The 25,001-nt window shown below is 37.6% G+C and overlaps 1 protein-coding gene across 15 annotated transcripts in view; it reads right to left on the minus strand.

The window, feature by feature from the left end:
• Positions 1 to 25,001, minus strand: part of LOC148652126 (disabled homolog 1-like) — a 360,191-nt gene that overhangs the window by 46,374 nt on the left and 288,816 nt on the right. For 14 of the 15 annotated variants that reach the window (XM_088598756.1, XM_088598768.1, XM_088598767.1 and 11 more), the window contains 2 exons: positions 13,998 to 14,137; positions 11,814 to 11,912 (listed from right to left, as the gene is read on the minus strand). In XM_088598756.1, coding sequence (XP_088454882.1) covers positions 11,814 to 11,912; positions 13,998 to 14,137 — 239 coding nt within the window. Of the gene's footprint in view, positions 1 to 11,813; positions 11,913 to 13,997; positions 14,138 to 22,430; positions 22,581 to 25,001 lie in introns of those variants that run through there. The other variant, XM_088598770.1, reaches the window with a different exon arrangement.

A 25,001-nucleotide genomic window follows, 5' to 3' on the forward strand; every position in this document is an offset into this window, starting at 1 on the left:
CCCGGGCTAGAATTTCGGCTTAAAGGGGGTCGTAGTCAGAGGTAGAAGAGCTGTCCAGGTGTAATATGCCTTCTGAGCCTCGGCACACAGGAAAGGAGCTACGATGCTGGCCCACAGGTTATGGTCCCACTGCAGCCGCTCTGCCGTCCTCTCAAATGCCCGCAAGTATGCCTCTACATTGTCCTCAGATGTCATCTTCTGCAGAACATGACTGGGCTGGACCCAGACAAGTGTTGGTACAGGTGACATGGGCGCAGTTACGGGAGGAGGGGCCCTGATCTTCTCTCCAATCTGCCGGCACAGATCCTGCATAGCAGTCACCTGGTCCTGCAAGTAGCGGGTTTGTGCTGCAGCTGACTCCTGGAGTGTGGAGAGTTGTGCGTGTAACATGTCTTGAGCTTGCCTCTGTAATTCATTGGCTTCACTCTGGACAGTCGTAAGGGCTCAAACCGCTTCCTCTAGCAGACTCAGACAGTCCGTCATGTTGACTACTAGTTGAGGCAGCCCCACGTTGGACACCAAATGTGATAGAGTAGGTTCTTGGGCAGCCTTTTGCTGGTGGAGGGTTGATGCTCCTAGTTGAAGCAGAGAGCCGACACATAGTCTCCAAGGTGCGTTTTTTTAGATTCTCGAAGTTGAGCTACTAGCGAGAGACTCTTGGTTGCTAATTGCAAGGTATAACAGATGTTCGCTGTCTTTTACATTGTCACACCATGTATCACTCCTTATCGACGTAACATTTGTGCACATATCACTTTGTTTACTCTTGGAAAGATAATTTTTAATCACTTTGAATTCTGAATTTCATAATCATAATACAATATCCAGGAATTAAGAAGGAAAATATGATATGTTATCTCGAAAAAAGAACATAAGAACCAAAAAAATTTTATAAACAAAAAATGCTCATTCATTTGGTCCATCTAGGCTTCTGGTATCTAATTTAACTAAAGATTGCATCCATTCATTTCTTGAAAGAATTCATGGTATCAACATCAACATGGTATTCAACAACATAGCATGACCAGACAGCCCTTTAAAAAGTGCCTCTTATCGTCAGTTTTAAAGGCACTTTCTTGTATTTTTTTTTCACTTGCATCACAAGATTTGTTTTTCACCATTACTTCTGAAGTTCACTTGGTTGAGGATTTTAAATACTTGAAATTGGGTATCCTTCTCATTTCAAAACTAAAAACATTAGATTGTTTCAGTCTGTCAGTGCGGGGAACTTGTTTATCAGTATATTTTGTACTGTAGCTCTTATACAGTAGGTTGCTCTTGTGGACTTAATAACTTTTGCAGAATATTACAATTCAGTAAAAACATGTTATGAACATTGGCCCTTGGTTCCGAAGATTGAACAGTTACAGTAAAAATCAACAAATAAATAAACTTCTAATTACATAACTAAATTAATGAGGAGCAGTGAAATGTTTTTGGTTTCTAATGACATTATCTGATCTGATAACATTATCATGTTCTTTGTTTTCAATTCCTGACTTGTTCACAACCTGGTTCTAACTGCTATTTTAATTAATCACCTTTTCTATTGAAAAACACAACATCATACTGTATATAAGCCATAGCCAATGAATCTCTCAGAGCTTGCATCACATTGTATATGTTGTACTATGACATCCTAATTGCACTTTGTCTTGAGAAATGAGTGCAGCACCATCATCTGTGACAGGAAAAGGAGATGACCTTTTTTCCCATGGCAGGTAGTTCTAACTCTAAATGTACTCAGATGTGCCCCAGAGTACCTGTGAAAATACATTTCCATCCTGAAACTCCTGCTTTTAAGAGTCTGCACATAAGCAATATGCATTCTGTCGTACCACATTATGAGCACATTCCGGTTATATTAAGATACCTTTCACGGGTTATAATAAAATGCTAAATACCTTTTTATGGAATTGTGCAAATGCATTGTATTCAGAATCATACTTATTGCTGTACATAGCCAAAGATAAGGCAAAGAAAACATAAAAAAAGATTAGTGTTGTTAATTCTAATAAACTTAAAAAGTCTGCATTAGACCAAGTGTTGGTTATTCTTTCTGTAATGAAATTCAATAAGGGGTCAATTAAATAATTACCAATGCAGAAAAGCAGCACTGTGGGACTTGAAGAAAAAACACAATTTATAGATATTGCAGTCTGCAGCTCAGAAAATTATTTCAAAGATGTTTGTGCTTGTCTGTGATCCAAAAAAACACATTCAGTCTACAAGTAAATCTCACAGAGTTCAATTTCCTATAAGTCAAAATTCCTATACTAAATGTAATCTTTTTAAAGCAGACTGGGGACTGTTTATAAACAAAGCCATGTAACTTTAATGTAATTTACCCAATTACTGTATAATAATCTGTATACATATTTGCACTTGAATACTCACAAATGCACACATATATATATTTAGTTGTACTGTATATACAGAACATTCTCAATGTTGTTAGGTTCCAAAAATCTAACTTAAGTCGATTGTGATATGTAGCTTATTACACTGCACTTTAGAATGTATGTCTGCTTACTGTATGTTGTGTGTGTGGCAGCACATATATCTTTTCTTCTTCCTTGCTTAGGGACAGCCTCTAAGTTGTCGCAAAAGGAATCTAATGGAGACAAAGTCCCAGGTGAACAGGTGAACTACAGTATACAGGCTTTTCTTGGGTGACTGCCAGCTCTCATGATTTTACAACATGTTCCAGAGAACCATATTCATTAAATGAAAAGCAGACACTTGTAGGAAAGGCTGGAATTAGACAGGCGCACTGTTTAATCTTGATACTTTGAATATCCAAGAGACAGCCACTTGTGTACATCTGTAAACCTTTTCTGTTTGTTTTTTGAAGCTCCAGAGCTTCAATCACTCATCAGCAGAGAGGGAGGAATACAAATTTCCACTGCTAATGGAGAGTTTCAATGACCTCGACCTTTTAACCTTCATATTCCATGAGCGGCAGTATCTCATTAATACTCTTTATGATGATTTATTGCCTTGCAAACCATCCCCCTTGGCAGCCACTCGCCTCGTTGCAGGAGATCCAGCCTCTTCCTTCCCCCACACGGAGAAAGTGTCATGCCAGGTGCCAGGACTAAGGGGGCAAGACAGGCAGATATTTCAGTGCCAGAGTTCCTCAGGATAACTATCATTACCTGTATTCTGAAAAATAAACTCCATGATTTTAGGACATGACCACTGGTTACAGTATTTGTCCTAAAGATGATAATACCTGGAAGATCTTTAGCAGTGTATCAATATTATGTACAAATGAAGCACTAAGGAATTTACTTTGATAGACTTTGGTATATTTTCCAATATAATCAAACATTTTTTAAATCATCATATATAAGATGTGTTTTATGATGATAAAAATTGTAAAACGCATACAAAGCTCATTTTCATTTTTGAAAGGCTGTTTCTAGGCTGTTCTGTATTGATCAGATGTGATGATTCAAATGGAAGCAGAGTCAAGATTCCTCAATGTTCAACAACAGCTAATATGTGTTATTCCCTGTACAGTGCTCAGAATTGTTTAAGCACTTTAAAGCATTGCACTTCTGGGTTTTGGAGCATTTCCAGATTTAAAAAGCAATATTATGCTGCGTCAGCATGTTTGGCAGGTGGATAGAAACAACTAAGAAAAGTGAAAGAAGTACATATCTATGGGAGAGGCAAAGCTGCAGGCAAAACATTGTGAGATTGAGAACAGAGCAAATGGAAAATGAGAGTTATAGAATTCTGCAATTTTAATTAATTTCACATTCACCCAGAGCCTCCTGCTTTCAGTCTAGTACATTTCTAGTACAATATTTTGTTCTTCCAATCATTTTAGTAAAAAGCAGATTTTGAAGAAGCCTGTCTATTGTTTTATCTCTCTGAAGGTAATCACTAGGATACAGGTTTCCTAGTATCATCACATCTGATGATCAATACAGAACAGCCTAGAAAGACTGTTTTAAATGAGCTTTGTATGTGTTTTACTATTTTTATCATCATAAAACACATCTTATATATGATGATTTAATTTTTTTTTGATTATATTTAACTTAACTGCATCATTAAGTTGATCATTAAGTTTGCGGATGACACCACTATAATAGGACTGATCAGTAATGATGACGAGTCCACTTACAGGGATGAAGTCGTACAGCTGCTTAGGTGGTGTCATAGCAATAACCTCGACTTGAACGTAAATAAAACAAAGGGCTAATAGTGGACTTTTGGAGACACAGGCCACACACTCACAGCCCACTCAGTATTGATGGAACGGAAGTGGAAACAGTCACCAGCTTTAGGTTTCTGGGAATTCACACCTATAAAGATCTAACCAGGACTGTGAACACTGACTCTATCATGAAGAAGGCGCAGCAGCGCCTTTATTTCTTGAGGTGCCTCAAGCGATGGGGGATGCCAGTACCTGTGTTGGTGAACTTTTACCGCTGCACCATCAAGAGCATCCTCACCAACGGGATCACCGTGTGGTATGGCAACACCTCTTCTCAAGAAAGAAAGGCACTGCAGAGAATGGTCAATATGGCCCAGAAGATCATTGGCTGTGGTCTCACCGAGATTAAATAGCTCTATGTGGACCGCTGGCATGGTAGAATTCTGACCATCACAGAGGACAGTCACCACCCCGGGCATGAGCTCTTCACCCCACTGCCCTCAGGCAAGAGATATAAGAGCATACGGACACTTACAACTAGATTCTTCAATAGCTTCTATCCACAAGCAGTGCGATTGGCGAACACATTTAGCCATGCCCCTTGGACCACACCTACACCCTCTACCTCATTATGATTTCTTATTTATTGCACATCTCCAGTCATTGTTTACACATCTGTATTGTTTAAATTCAAGCTGTTTACTTGTACATTGTCTACTGTTTGTTTGTATATTGTCTTGATGAACTGTCTGCATTTTGTTGTTTTACAATTGTTTTAACAATTGAGAGACTTTCTGTAAGTAAGAATTCCATTGTACCAGTACATGTACCAGTTACATATGGCAATAAAGTTCAAGTTCAAGGTTCCTCCAGCTTTGAAATTGATGAAGCCTGCAGGCTGTTTACTATAGAATATGCAGATCTTCAAGACAGAACACAGGGAAAAAAATAATTTACTGTACATTTACTGTTCAGTTACTTTAATGTGTTTAATTGATGAGTTATATTTAATACAGTCATGTGTATGGTATCTATGCCTAATACAAAGTAAACAGAACTTGACACGCTGACTTACTGGATTTGTAATACCACTGTCATTACATACAGGTAACATAAAGGACTATATTTTAATTCTTGGTATTGTGAAGGAAGAAATGGTACATTTCTCTTATAAAAAGAAATCAGAATTCACTTCAGTCTTAAACACACGTGATTACTCCAATTGATTGGAGAGGGGTAGGGGTTTCTTTTTTTTACTGCTAGAATTACTAATTAACTGGTACCCAAAGGAATGATTAGAGACAAGAGGGAATTGTAATGAGGCTCCTTGTTAGAAAAATCAAGTCAGATCTTTATGCTCTTTACAGCATTCCACTATTCTATGAAAGATGTCAAAAACAAAAATAAAAACACAGAAAAGGTACAATCTGCACTGTTGCACACTGGTTAGTATTGCTGCCCTATAGTTCTGGAGCCCTGGGTGCATTTCCTAGGGTGCTATCTGCGTGGAGTTTGTATGTTCTCCCTGTGTTCATGTGGATTTCCTCCGGATTGTTATTTTGCTTCTGAGGAAATTGGCCCTTGTACGAGTGTGTGCATGTCTGCCTCTGCATGTGTCCTGTGATGGACTGCAGTTATAAGATGACTGAATGGTACCACCTTGTGTATACAGTATATTGATAAAATATCACTATTATTATTACTTGTATGTGTTGGAGATGTACTATCAGTAGAAGTGTAGAAAAAAAAGAATGGAGCATTTTTTCAAGTAAAATTCATACCATATATTTAACCACTTCCTCGTGTCATTTATAGAATTTTAATGCATACCAGAACATAAGCATAAATATTTCCCCCTCTTAAACTTTAGAAATCTGCAAATATATTCAGAATTTTCTTGGTAACTCATCACCCCGGGGGTATTTCTGTCACCCTCTTTGTTCCTGCTGCTTTCCATACAATAAAATCATTCCAGGACTGTTTTCCAAGCTTGTCCCACCACATAACAGCTAATAAAGAAAAGGCACACTCTGGCATGTCTCCAGAATACCATCTAAATGGAGTGCTATTAGATCTGTCACATCAGTGCATTCTGTGGTATGGTTGCTTTGTAATGAAATTATAAGGTCACTTGTATTCCTTGGAACTACAGTAGGTCTTTGAAAAACACATCAATATATAGGATGTGGATGTCAGGGCAAAGGCTAAAAAAAATCACACCAAGCAAATCCATTGTCAAATTAAAAACAACATCTGTTATTTGAAATGAAAATTTTTAAATGTAAGACAAGTGTTTGCATTTAATAAAAATCTATAGAAGAGAAATCAAATACTTCAATGTTATAGAAAACAGTGAAATTGAAAATAAAAAGAATTACTTCAAGACTATTTTATTGGGTCTAATATTATAAATATTGCACCATTTTGGAATTTTAATTGTTTACTAGACAGTATTTTCCACTTCATGTCCTATGTTTTAGCAGATAAAGTAAATTGGTACAATACAACAGTTTTGACTGGGGAAAACAGCTGTCTAAGCTGTCTGGAGAAAAAAGAAATTAATCCATTCGTTTTCTAACTGCTTCTTCCAATAAAGGGTCACAGGGGAGCTGGAGCCTATCAAATAAAGCAATGGGCGCAAAGCAGTATACACTTTGAATGGGACACCAGTCCATTACAGGGCACACACAGACACAAACATGCACACATTTACACCAGTGCTAATTTTCCAAAAATCTAGTTAACCTACCAGTATGTCTTTGGACTGTGGGAGGAAACCTGGTACCTGGAACCTGTGTAAACACGAGGGAGAACATACAGACACCAAGTAGATAGCAGCGTGGGTCTAGAGCTGAACCCTGGGACCGAGCTCAGCAATGCTAACCACTGTGTCACCATGCTTCCCTGTAAACTGAAATATAATACTAAATTTCATGTAGTCAGGAAGGGAACTTTTCTTCAGACTCAGACTTTCAGACTCTGCCTACTGCATAACTGATACGAGTTTGTTTCCAAGGTTACCTCCGTCCTCACATGGAGTGCTGGGGTTCAGACAGGAAATGGCTTGTTGAAAAAAGCTCCTATGCAGCCCACCAGTAATCAAATGTCTTGAATACATATCAAGAATAAACAAACATATTAATTTGAAGTTATAGTTAGGAGCCGGCTGAAAACTTACTGTAAATGTATAGGAAAAAGAAAGACAATGGCAAACAGGACAGCACCTTCTTTTGCAGAAGTTTTAAAAGGGAGAGCACTGAATGAGAAACATCTGTTGGTGCAGGCTGAGACGCTGTAAATGTTAGCGTTAATGATGATGGCAACAAAACCAACAGCTAAGTCTTTTTCAGGTGCCAAAAGATTAATGACCCATCTTGCTTTTCCATTTTCAGCACCTCGATTGCCTTCCTTGTCCATCTCTGAAATGACCTTTCCATCACATGTGATTGAAATAGGGAAACTCATCATGGGTACGACATGAGAAAAATCAGCAGTGAGACTCTATTTATCCTCAAACAACAAAGACACATTGCAACACCATGGAATAACTGCATATACAACTGATGCTTTTTATATAAGACAGTACAATTCCAACGTCGGAAGTACATGCAGAATTTAAAGAAATACTCATGCACACATGCAGATCAGCATGGATTTTTCAATAAAAAGTTCCCTAGGGATTTGATACAGTACATGCAGCATGTACCACTGTATATATACCTCAACCATAGTAATACTATCACATAAATACTATCACACAAAACATCAGAGCCATTTACAAGACATGTCTGGTTGTATAGACCCCAATTAGCAATAGTCCTAGAAAAATATACCCAAATTTAAATTAAGCACTCCAAAATATATGCTCATCCTTGACCCCCAGCCATAACTGGGTTCACAAACATCATTGTTCTAAATAAATCTTTCAAAAAGCAATGTTTATAAAGCCAGGTACTTGCGCAATCCAAGATTGCGTTAGAATTAAGGTTTCTCGCAGTCATCTAGCCTCCAAAACAAACTCTACTTTGCTCTCCTGCTGCTCTGTTACTTACAACCTTGGTTTTTTATAGCAAAGAGCCTTGCCAGGTGGATGCTGCACATTCGTGGTGGTGGAGTGGAGTCCCCATTACCTGTAAAGCGCTTTGAGTGGAGTGTCCAGAAAAGCGCTATATAAGTGTAAGCAATTATTATTATTATTATTGCCAGAACAGAAAGCCTTCAGGCTTCATGGACAAACTAATAACATACAGGACACTATAGCAAACTAACTTGCATTTACTTATATTTCACTCTAAGGACACCTTAATGAATCACAGCTGAATAGAACCTTTAGCACCCCTACATATCCTGTCAGCTCCAGCAACACTGGAGGATTAATCACATATTAATTTCCATTATGAACTTCATTCCAGAGATCTGCCAGATGTCACAGTGCTCATTTGCAGTCATAACGTGCACAGTATTTACTGGGAAACCATTGCAAATCTAAAAACAAATCTTACAAGTGGTAAATAGAAACACAAGCAAAAGAACGAATGAGTGAAAACTCAACAGCAAATTTCTTAAACCATCCATATTTATTCTCTTATTATATTACAGTTGAAGAGGAATTACACAAATAAACCATAAACAAAGGAGTTTCTTCTCATTGATTGATATTTCAATATTTATGTTCAGTCTTACAAAGTGGTGCACAGGTTTAATTGGCATTGCTGTGTAGAACTCAGAGCTCAGTTGAAGATAAATCAAATAAGAGTATTATGTAGTCCTTATGTGGACAGCTTTAACAGCACCAGTTCCATTTAATGTGTGATTCCTGTGATTTACACAGACGGCTTTTCATCACTGGAACAGTTCATATTCTGGACCCTGGTCTGTTGTATTTTTTATAAGGAGAGGTAAATCCTGAGCTAACCACCTAACCGGCAGTAAAACCCAAATAATAGAATTCACTTGCACCACACAGATCTGCCCAGAATTAACTCGCTGATATATATCTTCCAGTGCTTAAGGGAGAAAAAGTCACAGAAGACCAGTACTATTTCCAAACAGTGACCTTCACAGTCAGTTCTATAGCCACCTGTATTTCACTGTTACTGTATATTTCTCAGTAAACATACTGTAAGCACCTTTGATGAACAAACGGCACATTTCTGTTTGTGTATAATAAGGTATAATCACATACCATTATGTATTTTTATAAGGCAGCTACAGGGAAATATACACTTCATCAAACAGGAAAAGCATTAAGATTCAGTATTTACTAATTCTCCAGCATAAAAATACAGTACATACTGTATGTGACTGCACTGATAAAAAAGACCTAAATAAACTGTTCTAAACCCTGCAACTGTTATTAAAGTTTAAAAAAAAAGTTTTTTAGACTACAAAATGAATGACTTTAAACATTCTACAAATTGTGTAAGGGCTCTATTATGGATTGTTAAACGAGACTCTAACAGGCGGTTATGTAGAGGTGATCGTGTGTTTTTCATATGAACTTGAAAGAGTGAATTTATGCCTTGTACATTTTAAGTTCCTTATGCAATGTATACTTCACAAACACAACACCAGCCTTAACAATAAACTGGAACTCTAACCATAATGCTAACCCTGATCCTTATCTTCACCTTAAAGCATATTTTAAATTTGCAGTTTCAGAAGTGATGCAAGACATAGTGGTTGAGTTCTGTGTACAGTACTGTATGTGTGCACACTATAGCAATGGAAGGGGGGCATGAAACTTTTGGTGCTTTATCTCAATAAACTTCCTCAATGTGCATTAACAGTGATACAATCCATGCTAAATCTTCAAACCTATTTTTGAATGTAAAATTAAAATTAAAAAGTTATTTTAAATGACCTTACACAACATATCCGAGATCTAAACAAGTCATCTATGCATTGTGCTGAGGGAGATTTTTGTCACATGTTGTTAATCATATCTAAACCCACCAACCAATGAACATCTTTGAACACTGTAGTACAGAACTCAATTCTTCACAGTCTCCATTGCCATAGGCTAGTGCTGATTAAAACCTTTTTCTCTCAGGAGCGCCAGCACAAAATTACAGCTACAACAAAAGGTCAAGCAAGGCCCTGCAGCTATCAGGTCACAGATCTGCATTGATTAAGAGGCTGTCAAAGGCTCTGTTAATTTCATCCTGTCTGAAAACCATAGAAAAAAACTCCTTATACAGTACATTGGGTGAGAGAGCAACTTTTTACTGAAGTCTAAAATATAATTCACAGAATGATCATACCAACTGTATACTCTTCTAACAAGCATAAATCATAATGATATACTGTATAGTACAGTGGCTTGGTTCATGTTAATATTATGCATTATACAAATGTTTCTTTCTTTAAAAAAAAACATCATACATTGTTTTTTATCATGTACCCTTTCAGTGGAAATCACCAGTTGTTTTAAGACTTGGCTCTGTTAATGGCTCTCCAGCAGTAACTCAGGTGTAACCGTTGCAGATCTGAATAATCCCATAAATAATCAACAAAGTTCTGACAATTGTGGACTACAATTATTTTTTATCTAAAATCATTGTCATATATAAAGTATAAAATAAATATATATACCGTAATACTATAAATTCAAGTCACTACAAGACTGTTATGACTATAAAATTACATAGAACAATCCACATATTTTAGAACTCAGAACAATGTAAAGTGTCCAACCATCTACAAAAATCTCCCCCTCGCATCCTTCTATTAGAAATGCATCATTAACACTCGAGAAACAAAAAAAAAAGCAGGAATTTTTGCAGTTTGTTTTAAAGTACGTTGTAGAATATTAAATACACTCATCCATTTATTTACTCAGACGTATCAGTGTATCCCCTTTATAAAAGGCAAATCTTCAGGTGTACAGAATTACACCATAGGTGCCTTTGTGGCTTTACTTTCTGAAAGACGTTAGAACAAAATGCCTCTGTGTTTAGAAACCAGAGTCATGGGAACTGCCGGTCCAGAAAGGCTGCGCTACTACTGTTTTTCAAGGTGTCCAAAACTGAGAGATGGGCTAAGAGAGGCTCTAGGAACACTGTCATTTACAAAGGGCAACAGCAGCATTTGGAATTGTAGTGGAGCTCACATAAAACAGCATACAATAAAACATCATACTGGAAATTATAAAAAATACCACATACTGTAGATTTTTTAAAGTATCATTTACCTCACAAAGTGGATTGCATTTACACTGTTCAGGGCTATTGTGATATTGTCTTTTGCAGCTCTGAAAATTTTTTTTAGATAAACTTGATTTTTACCTTATGCTGATGTACTGTAGTGCCGAATATTTGTCACATCTTGTTAATTGCTCACATGCCATCAAAATTCAGAAACCAGCACTCTGTATCAGGAAATAGCTTGTTTTTTTGACAAACTACAGAAAGATAACTGCCAAGTGATTGTTTTTGTAAGACATGTCAGCTTTAAAGGAGCTCTTGTTTCTTCATACCTGTCTTTTGATTTTCCTAAGATGGCAGAGTGACCGAATGCCTATGCTTGTTGTTGCCACTCCCCTTGAGACATGGCGCCCAGTGTGTCCTTGGGCAGAAAGGATCCAGAGGTAGCACGTGTCAGTATTTTATTTTTTGCTGTACCATGCAATTCTGTTACTCACCCCTGTCTTCTCATCAAAGATTTTGATCCCTCCAAAGGAGACAGTTAAAAAGACTTTCTGCTTGTGTTCTCCTTTAGAACGAGCTGCAGCAGCAATTCCCTGTAGGGGAAAAAAAACAGCAACAACAACTCCCTTGAGATGACATGTGTTATATTATGGTAGTGATATGTTTTTATAACAGCACAAATAGTTTCAGTACATACAAAAAAGTATGAATGTACAGTAGATAATGATAATAATAATAATATTATTATTACAGTAGATAATGATAATAATAATAATCATTGCTTACACTTATATAGCACTTTTCTGGTCACTCCACTCAAAGCGCTTTACAGGTAATGGGGACTCCCCTCCACCCCACCAATGTGCAGCATCCACCTGGATGATGCGACAGCAGCCATAGTGCGCCAGAACGCTCACCACACACCAGCTATCAGTGTGGAGGAGAGCAGAGTAATGAAGCCAATTCATAGATGGGGATTATTAGGAGGCTACAGAGGCTACAAGAGTAGGTTACACCCCTACTCTTTTCGAGAAACACCCTGCGATTTTTAATGACCACAGAGAGTAAGGACCTTGGTTTATTACGTCTCATCCGAAGGACGGACCTGCTTACAGTATAGTGTCCCTGTCACTATACTGGGGCATTAGAACCCACATAGACTGCAGGGTGAGCGCCCCCTGCTGGCCCCACTAACACCTCTTCCAGCAGCAACCTTAGTTTTTCCCCAGGAGGTCTCTCATCCAGGTACTGACCAGGCTCACACCTGCTTAGCTTCAGTGGGTTGCCAGTTGTGAGTTGCAGAGTCTTATTGCTGATGGCTTTACAGCACACAAATTAAATCTGAGGTGTGAGCTGGCAGACCATTTTTTAAAGCACCAGAATGAACTTTGTATGATTTTCACACATACAGTACGTTTCACCAAATGGATGGTGAAGGAATGTTTTTAGGGGACTTTCTGTGCAAACATTATCAGTAATTACTGTTACTTTTAGTTAATAAAGAGCAGAAGATCAACTCTTTAAATTGGCCAATATCTGGAAAGTATGGAAATCATTGGAGAAGTTATCTGTCTCTATTAATCGAAAATCTGCTTTTTTATTAAGGGATTCTCTTTCTGACTTCAAAGACTGATCGACTGTGACCTCTGGCCTCCAAAGAATAGTATGCAGTTATTGACTAAGACATTTTTCTTGATGTGACTATGGACAGAGAGCAGATATTAGCTGTACACCACTGGAATAGTAGAGCTTTGAAGTCCAAGTGTCTGTAAGATTATTTAATAAACAATCTTTTACGTTACGGCATACTGAGCTTTTTACATGATAGCGGTGTAACATACCCGAATCTGTATGTGCAGATCTGTATCTGTATCTGAATATGCAAAGAGGTTGCAGCACAGCAGATGAACTGATTAGAAAATATTAATTATATAATATTATATGAATTAATATAATAATAAATAGAATACTTTTAATTAATGTAATATTAATAGCATAATCGTTCTGACTTATTGTTTCTACCTAGTAAGGTTTTTTTGAACATTTATATTGTTTTCTGCACAAAACAACTGAGGAACTGAACAAATTAGAACAATTTCTATTGAAATTGATCATCTATTGATGCCAAAGCTGTCTATTATTGCTGTTTTGATGAGTATTGCTTTCCGCATACAGAGAGAAAGATCTATAGTATCCCCATTACAAGAAACAGAGAACTCTCTCCAGTTTAACATTAAAAAGTACAAAATGGAACAATTTCAAATTTATTTGTTAATTCTGTTTTATAAAGGTGGAGAAACTTTCAAACGAGACACTAGGTCTGATGGCCCAAAATTCACTCCAGACATCCTGGCCTTTATAATACATTGTGGAAACACAGCAGACAACCAACCCACTCTGTAACAAATGACTTACATTGACAGGTGGACTCCACTCTAGCCATCGCAGAAAACTAGGTCCCTGGTTTGATTTTGTGACAGAGCTGGAGGCTTTGATTTGCAAGAAAATGTCAATTGGTGCAGTTTTTTATTTGTTAAAGAGCATATTTCAAAACATCTGATTAACAGTCTTTGTAAAGGATCATTTATTCTAGGCTATAACCAACAGACGTCATAGCTAAAGTGTTAGTGGATGAATATTCATGACAGCATGACAGCCCACACAGCATGGGTGCCTACCTTGAGCTTCATCATAGAGTCCTGGCATAACTTGTCCCCCCGTGCAGCTGTGACTTCATCAATCCCAATCAGCTTGGCCTTGTACCGGATACCATCCCCTTTGAAGCGTTTAATCAGCCCTGCTTCACTGCGATCCTGACCTGCAGAAAAAACAGACATAATAAAACAGTGTTTTAAATCCCTGGGCATAAGCCTGGGTTTCATACCAATAACTCATGCAATCATGGGCTTCTGCACAGAAGACATTAAAGTTCACAATGATCAAACTTCTACAAAAAAAGGTATTCACCTACAAAACATTTACAATGAAATTATTTACCCCTCAAATGTTTTAAAATGTTAATTTTCCTGCCATTTTTCTACATATTTTTCACTTTGGACTAACAAAGGATTCAAGAAAGACACGTGTCTTAAGTGCTGTATATTACAATAATAAGAATAAAGTTGCCTTTTTGCACAGTGTGGCAACAACTTTCAGGTCAGTGAACAGAAGAAATGAAAGATACAAGTAGAGATAAAACAGTTACAATTGGCATAGTGTTTTTTAAAGTCTTAAATACGGAAGCATCTGATCTGAAATAATTTTGCATATTTGGAACCTTTAACATATTCTTTGTATTTTTTAGGAAACTGATATGTTTATTAGGTACAATTTGAAGCTAGTGCTCATGTATAGAGTAGAGATGACTGAAGCAATTGAGTTTAAGATCTCACTCACTACATTAGTGTTTTAATTGGAGACTAGATTTTAATGGGACAAACCAATACCTTGTACTACTTTCTTTATAAAAGGTGCAATTATATTGCATAGTTAAATATAATTATTTGTTATTTCTAGTTAACTAATCTTAGTTCCTGAGAGGTCAAAGACTAGATTTGAGAAGTACATTAACACTTTCACATGTATTCTGGCTTTACAGCCATGAATCTGGGGTGACATTTCACCTGCCAGACCTTGTGCAGAACCTCAATAAATTTCTGACAGCTGTTTCTGTGTGATGGATGTTGGGGCCCTGAAGTGATGCAGTTCTGATGGTCTGAACCCTGCTTTTAACAGATCAGCCTGGGTGTCTTGGTCCGTGGCAGCTGGGTGACACTGACAGCAACCATCTGATCTGCAACACGTGAAAAGGGCACGGATCATAGAAAACCTCATAGAAAAGCTCAGCGGAGTCTGCAACACAATGTCTGCAGGGTACATGGATGCTGCACCCAGACAGAAAAGCGTTGAAAACTGGTGCTTCATCAACAGATTTGGCTAAAGTCAGGCCTGACACCAAGACTTTCTTTGGTGTGGTTGATAATTTTTAGCTCCCCTTGAGCAAAATATTCAGATGAAAATTTGAACAGATGAGCAAGCTTGTATTACTGAATTCAGACAAGGCTTCAAGGTTTTGCGTTCTGAACATTTAAGTATACAGTATATTGTATTCATTCACTCCAATAGAAAGTGTTTATTTCTTAATTTGTTCTGCTTGAATAAATAACTTTACACTTGCTGATATTAGTCACAAAAACTGGGAATAACATTGGTGAGTGGAAAAGGAAAGTATTTTCCTGCAATCTCCAAGTACTGGTTTCATTTACCTTGTTACAGCAGGATGATCATGTTTTAAAAATAAGATGTTACAAATTGAAGCAGAGCCCCAACGTGTTATAAAGCGATCAGAGGAAGAATGCTGGCGCTCATTTATACTTTCTAAAGACCAGTCCTCTTTGTTAGTACTGCCACATCCATCATTATTTACTCTCTAAATCATGATTGGTGCTGAATGTGCATTAAGATAAATTGCTCTTTATGATAAAGTGAAATTAAGAACCTCCTGGCTAAAAGAGTGGCATGTTTGTTCAGAATGTGACAATTTATTTTACCTGGCAAAGCAAAAAGGATGAAGCCTTCACAAAATTGCCATCATTAAACCCTTAGTTAAAACAGCACAGTGCTGTGCCAGTATCTTAACCTATTTTGCTAATTGAATAGCCTTCCAGAGCCAGGACTGTGTGAAATGAGAAGACTAGAGCTCTGAATAAGCAATTGAAGGAAATGCTTATTACAGGTGAAGAGAAAGTCGATTCATTGAGGTCAACAAAAGTTTAGCTTTATAATGCAAGGATAGAAGCAAATTAATATTCAGGAAGGCATGTTTCAAAAGGGCACATTTGCAGCCATATGCTCAGAAAGTTACACACAAAGATGTGTGACAAAGGCACATTAGGAAATGATGTACACAGATTCAAATGAGGAATGTTTTGAGAATCACAGAAATACTGTACACTGATTAAATGTAAAATTCTAATTCTGTGTTTCAAAAAGAATGAAAAATCTATACAGATAATAAAGTATTTTTAACTTAAAAATAATCCATTGTCTAAGAAAAAGATGAAAAAACATTATTGAATCATTATATTTTTATTATATTGGTGCAATTAAACATTGAAAGCATTCTCTGTGTTAATAAGTGCCTTTGATGTAACATGGTCTGATTTTATGAAAAACGAACAGTAAAGGAAAACATTATTCAGCTACTTAAAAAATATAATCTTGACTATCACCTTTAATCATGCAGGATAATTAAATCTGTTTTGAATTTTCCAGAACTTAATAAAAATGAATGAAGGCCCTCCTCAGGCTAAGCTCTATGATCATAAACCTGGTAATGTTGCTAGTTCTCTATGACAGGGATTCTAAACAAAGACATTCAGCTGCTGAGTGCCATCAAGGATAGGCTTGTATTAGTGTTCTTTTGGCAACAAAGGGATGCCAGAGGCCCTGCGACCACCAAGGATCTTGTTAACATGCAGACATTAAAAACACACAACTGGCTAATTGGGTGAGTAGAGCAAAAATAATTGGTGATTCTAGATTATAAATCTATATCACCATAACACTTTCTTTAAATAATCAAGCCATTCCAGATATTCTCTGATGGAAAGCAACAGGCCAGCTGTTAATGGCCATCAGCAAGTGACTTATGGAACACCATTCTGGGCTATGTCATTGTCAATTTGAAGCTATTTGCTCAAACCACAAAGCTCTTATTGCAACTTATGGCCCCTTTTTGTGCTTACAAACCTCGGTGAAAGACTGCTAATGAAAGTCAGCACAGTCACATAATTGCAGCATCTTTTCAGTCAATAGCATGCCTGAAGTGTATGATGTCCCAAAGGATAGAAAAGCTAGATTCTATTGTGTGGTGAGCTCACTCAGTGTCCTGCCCTCTCTGTCAATTCTCTGTGACAGCATGACACTGTTGTCTTATCTTGTCTCTCTTTCCTGTATACCGTAGCTTCTCGAGTGCCCTTCATTTTTATGTATCAGTAATGGTTAAGCACAGCCTTTATTTGTATAATTTGTGGTCTGCAACTAATATCATAACAGGAATACACCCTCACCAATAACTCCCTCATCGCAAAAGAATTGACAGTTTACTGTCGTATGAGTTCTAAATGCTTTAAGACAAGACAAAAACTTATTTGATGACATTACTGAGATTGACAGTGCTTGACAGTGGTTGAAATATGGGTTCCGACAAAAGCTCCCCAGGTGTAAAACCATGTTAATTGCATATTACTAAATAATTAATTTGAAAATTCTTGGAGTATGATGGAATACTACCACTGCATTATAAAATCAACGCCAAACAATTTACAAGTATTTCTTATATTACACAATATGTTTAAACAGTAATGTCAGGTGTCAACAAATATCACAAACTGTTCTCCATCAAAACATCAAAAGAAACTTATCATATAAGAATTTATATATGTTCATATACGTTCATTCAAATATGTTGTTAGAAAAGAATTACAGATTTTGGATGTTGATTACATGTTTTTAGTATCATTTTGATCATCGATGACTCGCTGTGATACACTAGTGTGGCTAGCTGTTGCACAATCTCGAAATCATTTTATTTGTGAGACAGTTCACTGGGCACAGGTGATAAGGTAATTTAGGTGATTTAGCCTTTTTAATATTGCATCTGGTGAATATAAAAAAAAACTAAATAGAAATAAATACAGTATATCCTACTTATCAAGAAAGAAAAGCCTTTACATCATAATTAAGTTGAAGGCTGGACTTACCTCAAGAGAACTCATCAGCAGTGGTGCATCTTTCAGGGGTTTTGTGAATCAATGTTTTGTGCAGGCTACCCTGAGATGGTGTAGTCAAAGCAGGTTTGACTGTTCTCTCCAGAACACCACTGGTAGTGATTAATGGCAACCAGACTGCACAGTGCAACATTGATCATGTCTTGGAACCTTTCTTACTGCCCTGCTTGTGAGTTCATTCTAACATATCATTCTGACTTGTCTTCACGCTGCTACCTAAACAAAGGCTTTTCCTGTGAGATGGGAAATATGAAATATGCTGTAGATCCCTATAACAGATCTCCCTTGATGGTAGCCAAGCATAAGGAAATTTTGCTACATTAACCCATCTGTGAATCGTTTAAAGGCAGCATAAAGATTGAAGTTGCTTCTTTTAACCAGGTTTTAACCTTAAGTCAGTCCGTAGCTTACCTAACCTCTTTCTATCTTATGACTGAATAGCAATGGAAGTCACCCTGATCTGGTCAATTTTGTTTAGGTCGATACTCTCTATAAACATATTTTTTACTTACCAGCAGGCCAACAAGGAAACAACTAAGTCTGCTTCTCTTTTGTTATCTTCCTCACTCTTAGTCACTGTAAATATCTGTGTCTAGGAGACCACTACTTCTAGACGTCTTGCTCCTAACCTTGAGAGCCTTAACTTCTAACGAGTTGTCTCCCCTGAGACTGAGCTTCTCCTGAAGCTCCAAACGTGTCTCAGTCACCTAAGCGCAAATGGTTAGATGCCTCACTGCAAGACTGGCTTTGGCTGAAGACAGCCTTGTTCTCCCCCAGAACATGCTGTCTGTAGCATTGTCCCTTTGGGATTGTTGGTAGAACCCACCCCTTCCGGGGTTTAGATGGTATCTCAGCATCTCACTGTGAGATCTGGTATCTCATTGACATACCTCCCAGGTGAGGAACTTACACTTGTTCACCTCTCACTGACACACATGCCAGCAGCCAGCAGCCATTTCACTCTGCAACTCACAACTGGCAACCCACTAAAGCTAAGCAGGTGTGAGCCTGGTCAGTACCTGGATGGGAGACCTCCTGGGAAAAACTAAGGTTGCCGCTGGAGAGGTGTTAGTGGGGCCAGCAGGGGGCGCTCACCCTGCAGTCCAAATGGGTCTTAATGCCCCAGTATAGTGACGGGGACACTATACTGTAAACAAGCGCCGTCTTTCAGATGAGACGTAAAACCAAGGTCCTGACTCTCTGTAGTCATTAAAAATCCCAGGGCATTTCTTGAAAAGAGTATGGGTCGCCTGGCCAAATTGTCCCTTGGCCTTTACCAATCATGGCCTCCTAATAATCCCCATCTGTGAATTGGCTTCATTACTTTGCTCTCCTCCCCACTGATAGCTGATGTGTGGTGAGCGTTCTGGCGCACTATGGCTGTCCAGGTGGATGCTGCACATTGGTGGTGGTAGAGGGGAGTCCCCATTACCAGTAAAGCACTTTGAGTGGAGTGTCCAGAAAAGTGCTATATAAGTGTAAGTAAATAATAATAATAATAAAATGCCAGTGAGAAAATCGCTTGTTCGGCGTCTCACCATGAGACCTGGCATCTCACTGTCCCCTTGAGGGTGAGGGTCTAGCTTACCATGAGCTGACAATTAGAGTCTCCTCATAAGCCACGGCCAAACCTAACGGCAAGGGTCTGATTCCCCTGGGTTAAACAGGACTGCTCACTCAATAACCCTTTATATTGATAGTCTGACTTCACACAGGTGAGGCTTATTTTCTACTAGCCTGGACTTTTTGCATATGGACTTTTAATGTATTTTAATGTAACCCTCTGGTGGCTTAACCCTTTTGGGATTCTCCAGATACTTATCAAATTTGAGCACAATTGAAGATCTGTGGTATGAGTTGAGTTGAGTTGATATGTGGTACTTAGTGCTAAGAGAACAGGTGAACAGGCACATGACTATCCTGTCTCTATGAGATGCATAGGACAGAATCCCACAAGACAGAATCTGAAACATTACAGATGTACAGCTTGTATTGCTTCCAATGGCGGCCACACATGTTGCTACAGTAGACAGAGTATATTAAGCAAACTAATTAATCTGTTTGTGTCATATTTGTTTAATAAATTGTCAGTGCACCAGCTCCAACCAATCTTGTAACGATTTTCCTAATAATAACTATGTTTCTATTATTACTTATTATGTTCACATATAGCAAATCTTGTGAATTGGTGCCTTATGTGTTGTTAATAACACAGTTAAAGTGTCATTGCATTATTAACTGCAAAAGAGGTCTTGAGGGAGACAGAATGTGTTTGGGGGGAAATTCTAATTGAAAACCAATTATCTAATAAACTATTTTAAACACCAACCAGATAGCATTGTGAAATCAAAGTCTTATTCTTTAAGTTTGTGAAATATTTAATTTTTATTAATATCTCAGAGAATGACAAACCTGTGGCAACTACCCAAATACAGTATCTTCTATATTCTTGTTTTACTACTCACACCAGAAGTGTTTCACACTCATTGTCTGGCAAAATGAGTTTTAAGAGCTGAATAAATAAAAGAATCAAAGCAGGATGAGTGATGTATTTGTAAGTGGTGTGTGTATAGACACTTTGTTCCGAGATACCCCTTTAGAGAGAGCCATGTAACCCACACCCAGACACAAAGAACAACATGTTCTTAAAAAAAGTATATTGAAGCATGTCAGACCATACAGATTTGTCATCTTTGATCCTGCTTATGTTTTTATACTCTTTCAAAATAAGAAAAAAAGAAAGTGTTTGAAAAACCCCAAAAGAACCTTTATGACTCCTAGGCAGCTCTTCACTGCTACACTGTCCTGATACCACTTCAAATACAATGAAATTGTAATGGAAACAAAGACTCCCTGACATACTCAAGAACTTAAGAACACGAGACACATTCAGAAATAGACATTTCATTATCCAAAAAAATATGAAACATTAAAAAAAGCACCATCAACCAGCAGTATACAACTTGTAAGAGAAAGCATGGTGAGTACTTTACATGAAATGGCATCTGTGACAAAAAAGAAGAACGTAGCTTTGGATTTTGGCACACCTTGGTTACTTGGATTCACAATAGCTGACAAACTATTCTATAAAAAAGCATATGTCTACAGAACTTTACACTTCCATTATAGGGAAATATTTTAGAGGAAGATATTTTAGAACAGCATTGTGAAAGATGTTCTAAAGTGCCTAAATGTTGATGAGAGCCACAGAAGGTCCAGCTCCCCCAGGTCTGTTTCCAGACACTGAGAAACAGACAATCTAATCATCCTGCTAGTACAGACTGCTTCCAGCACTGTGTTGGAGGAATAACAGAGCTTGGAAATGGTATTCCACACAGGCATCTTTTTTTTCTACAAAGCCCTGCTGCCACAGGAGCTCACCTACAGTGATCAAAGTCTGTCTCTAAAAAATGAAGATCAGATATTAAATACGGAGGAATAACCAAAGACTACTTATTCCAAATAAATGTTGCCACAGAAATTTAAATATTAAGTTCTCGAACAGAATGTAAACCTTTCTGAATAAAAAAATATTTTTTAAATATAATATTGTATCTGTGTTGGAACCTTTGAAAAAATAATTTGGGAACTAAGGAGTTCATAAAAGCAGAATTAGAATTATAAAAACAGAATGTATTCTATATCTACTGTGCATTTTTAAATACATTTACATGGTCAAAGCCAGAGTCTTTATCTCAGGATATTTCCTTCAAGACCTGATATGACAAACACAATATTTTAAGCATTTCTATTATATTCTTATTTATATGTTGTACTGTACCTAGTCGATAAACCTATATTGTTTAACATTTCCTACAGAAAACAGCCGGGGAAGATTCTGCACTTCTGGCACCGCAGCATTAAAGAGGAGTTACAAAGCTTATAAAAAGATAAATACTCTGGCATATAAAGCTTTTGCCAGTTACTTTGAAGATACAAATCCACTTTTCCAGTCGTTATTTTTTCCTAAAACCAAGGTGTTTGGAATATGGAGTAGGATTCAAGGGGAGTTTTATTCAATTTATGAGCCCAAGAACATTTAAAAGGGGTGAAATAAAATTTTTAAACTGAGCAGAGATGGAAGAAATACACACTTCTTTGTACCCTAAACGACAGAACAATTTAAGGCAGATGAATATTATAAAAGGTCCAGGAAAACACAACCGCCAACACTGTTGCTGAGATACCCATTAAATCATGTTGCACTATATCAGAAGACTGCTCTCAATAAGAGTAGCAGAATGACAGAAGAGATAATATAGTAGAGTGAGCCATGCAATGAAATAACTCCGTATATTAAATAAAGCAAATAAAACTCACCTCACAGGTGCTTGGGGGGGCATTGCTTTCTTGAATCAGTTTTGTTAACCAGAAAGTTCCATGCTGCTGCTCCATCATAATACAAGGAAAATAGCCTGGTGCATACTTCTGTTGCGAACTGTGCTATTAGACCTGAGAGATTTTAGGTTGTCTTGCGAGTACCGCACATACAGTAACCAGGGACGTTTATCTGATTAGATTCCAGCTAATGAGCTACATGGCCACAAAGGGGGTGACAAATCAGCATTTATTTCACTGCAGCCTCACCTTAACAGAGTTTAAGACTTTCTATAAATTGGCAAGGGGTTTGAAAAAGGCAAAGAACAATCCACACAGTTTTACTGAGCAACAAGGAATCTATAATCCAGAGTTACAAATTGCACTTCTTTGAATTCACTGCAAACCTTTTTCTACAAACTAGTTAATAATTATTTATAAAAAAGTAATATAATATAAATATATATAATATAAATATAAACTAATAAACTAATATAACTTAAATGTGGTGCATATGTAAAGAATATTGAAAAGGTGTACTGGAACAGTTGAACAGTTGTAATAGTTCTGGTCTACTTAGAGAGTGAGCTGCAGGATTTAAACAGCCATATACAGCTCGTTTCTACCCTTGCTTAAGAAACATGCCAGTAATGCTTCATTTTGGTTCATAAGTAGGACCAGACAGACCAGAAAGGGGAAACACCCCTGAATGACTCCAGTCTGTCAACTTCAGAGTCACTTCACAGAGTGCAATATATATACCTTGTAAATATAGCAACCTGGCAGGATGTGAATAATGAAAGGTACAGTATGCTATTTGATATCTAATTATCACCATTGTTCTTCAAGTATACTTGAGTATTTTTCATCATTAAAAGCCTATAAATTCTTTAAGTATTTTTGTCACTCTTAGTACAGTACTGTGCCAGCAGCCATATCACCCTGTAACTCACAACTGGCAATCCACTGAAGCTAAGCAGGTGTGAGCCTGGTCAGTACCTGGATGGAAGACCTCCGGGGAAAAACTAAGGTTGCTGCTGGAAGAGGTGTTAGTGGGGCCAGCAGGGGGCGCTCACCCTGCCGTCCATGTGGGTCCTAATGCCCCAGTATAGTGACGGGGACACTTGGCCCTTACGGATCATGGCCTCCTAATAATCCCCATCTATGAATTGGCTTCATTACTCTGCTCTCCTCCCCACTAATAGCTGATGTGTGGTGAGCGTTCTGGTGCACTATGGCTGCCATCGCATAATCCAGGTGGATGCTGCACATTGGTGGTGGTGGAGGGGAGTCCCCATTACCTGTAAAGCTCTAGAGTGTCCAGAAAAGCGCTATATAAGTGTAAGCAATTATTATTATTATTATTATTATTATTATTATTATTATTTTATTATTATTACACCTAGAGGGCGCTCTACTTCTCTCCTGTTCCTAGTTCCCTGTGATTATCCATGTCTTTCTGGTGTGTCTCATTGTGAAGCCTATTTGCTTCCTGCTTTCGCTCTGCTCCTTGCTCAGCATTGAGGTTCGCTCCTGTCCATGGCCTGAAGGCATAGTTTTCTATATACGGCATTTCCTGAACAGCTGATCCCGGCTAACTCCCGTCTCGCCGCTACGCATAGGTTCTTTATCACTCTCTGCCATTCCACAGTTCGTCCCTTCAGATATCTGTGACAATTTTAAGTTGTTTGTTTTTCATTCATTGTTGATGCCTTTAAAACAATAACAGTCACAACTGTCATTGAATTCAGAACTGCCTGCAGGCATTCTGCGCAGTTATACTGTAGCTCTATATCCATGACTTCTTGACAATTTCCCAAACTTAATGTGCTCTCAAGTGGATGTATCATTCAGTGATCTGTACCAGAAATGCATTCAATCCCACATCCAAAGGGTTAGTGGACAGAGTGACTAAGGAATTGAGTGGAAACCTGACTGCAGCCATTTCAACATGAGTCATCTATTGATTGTGTCAGCAAGAAGCCCCATATATTTTAGAAGAAAGGCTTCATCAGTGTTGATATACAGGGCTGCAGCCACCTCTCTCTGCTATTGAATAGATAAGAAAAAACAATTGAAAATAGCACACACAGAAAAGGAGTCCTTTTCTAGCTCCAATTTTACTCCTACACATTCCTTTGCAATCATCTCATTAAGTGTTGCCTAAAGTCGCAGAGAACTCACAGAATAAAGACTTTCTAATTGCATAATACAGCAATTTCATTTTATTAAAATAAGTTATACATTGAACAACATTATAAAATCATTTATATTGCTCCATTCTTATTCTTCCTTCCCCCTTTATGCGCTGTAGTTAAAGAATTCCATCACATACTGTAGATGTAGGAGCCTATCTCTGTTCCACATTCATGAATGAAAAGTGTTATATCTATCTATGCATGTGTTCTTTTTCATAATGTAAGATATTTAAAATGCACCAAACTATTTTTCTTAAAGTTTCCAAATTATTTGTATTGAGTAAAAAGGAAATAAATTCCCTACGGGTTAGAATTCCTCATGGATTCTTACAGAACTGCACAGTTTTTTTTACTACTACTCTTTTGATCATTATAA

This window comes from Lepisosteus platostomus, chromosome 11, assembly GCF_059453375.1.
Source record: "Lepisosteus platostomus isolate fLepPlt1 chromosome 11, fLepPlt1.hap1, whole genome shotgun sequence".
NCBI classification, from domain to species: domain Eukaryota; kingdom Metazoa; phylum Chordata; class Actinopteri; order Semionotiformes; family Lepisosteidae; genus Lepisosteus; species Lepisosteus platostomus.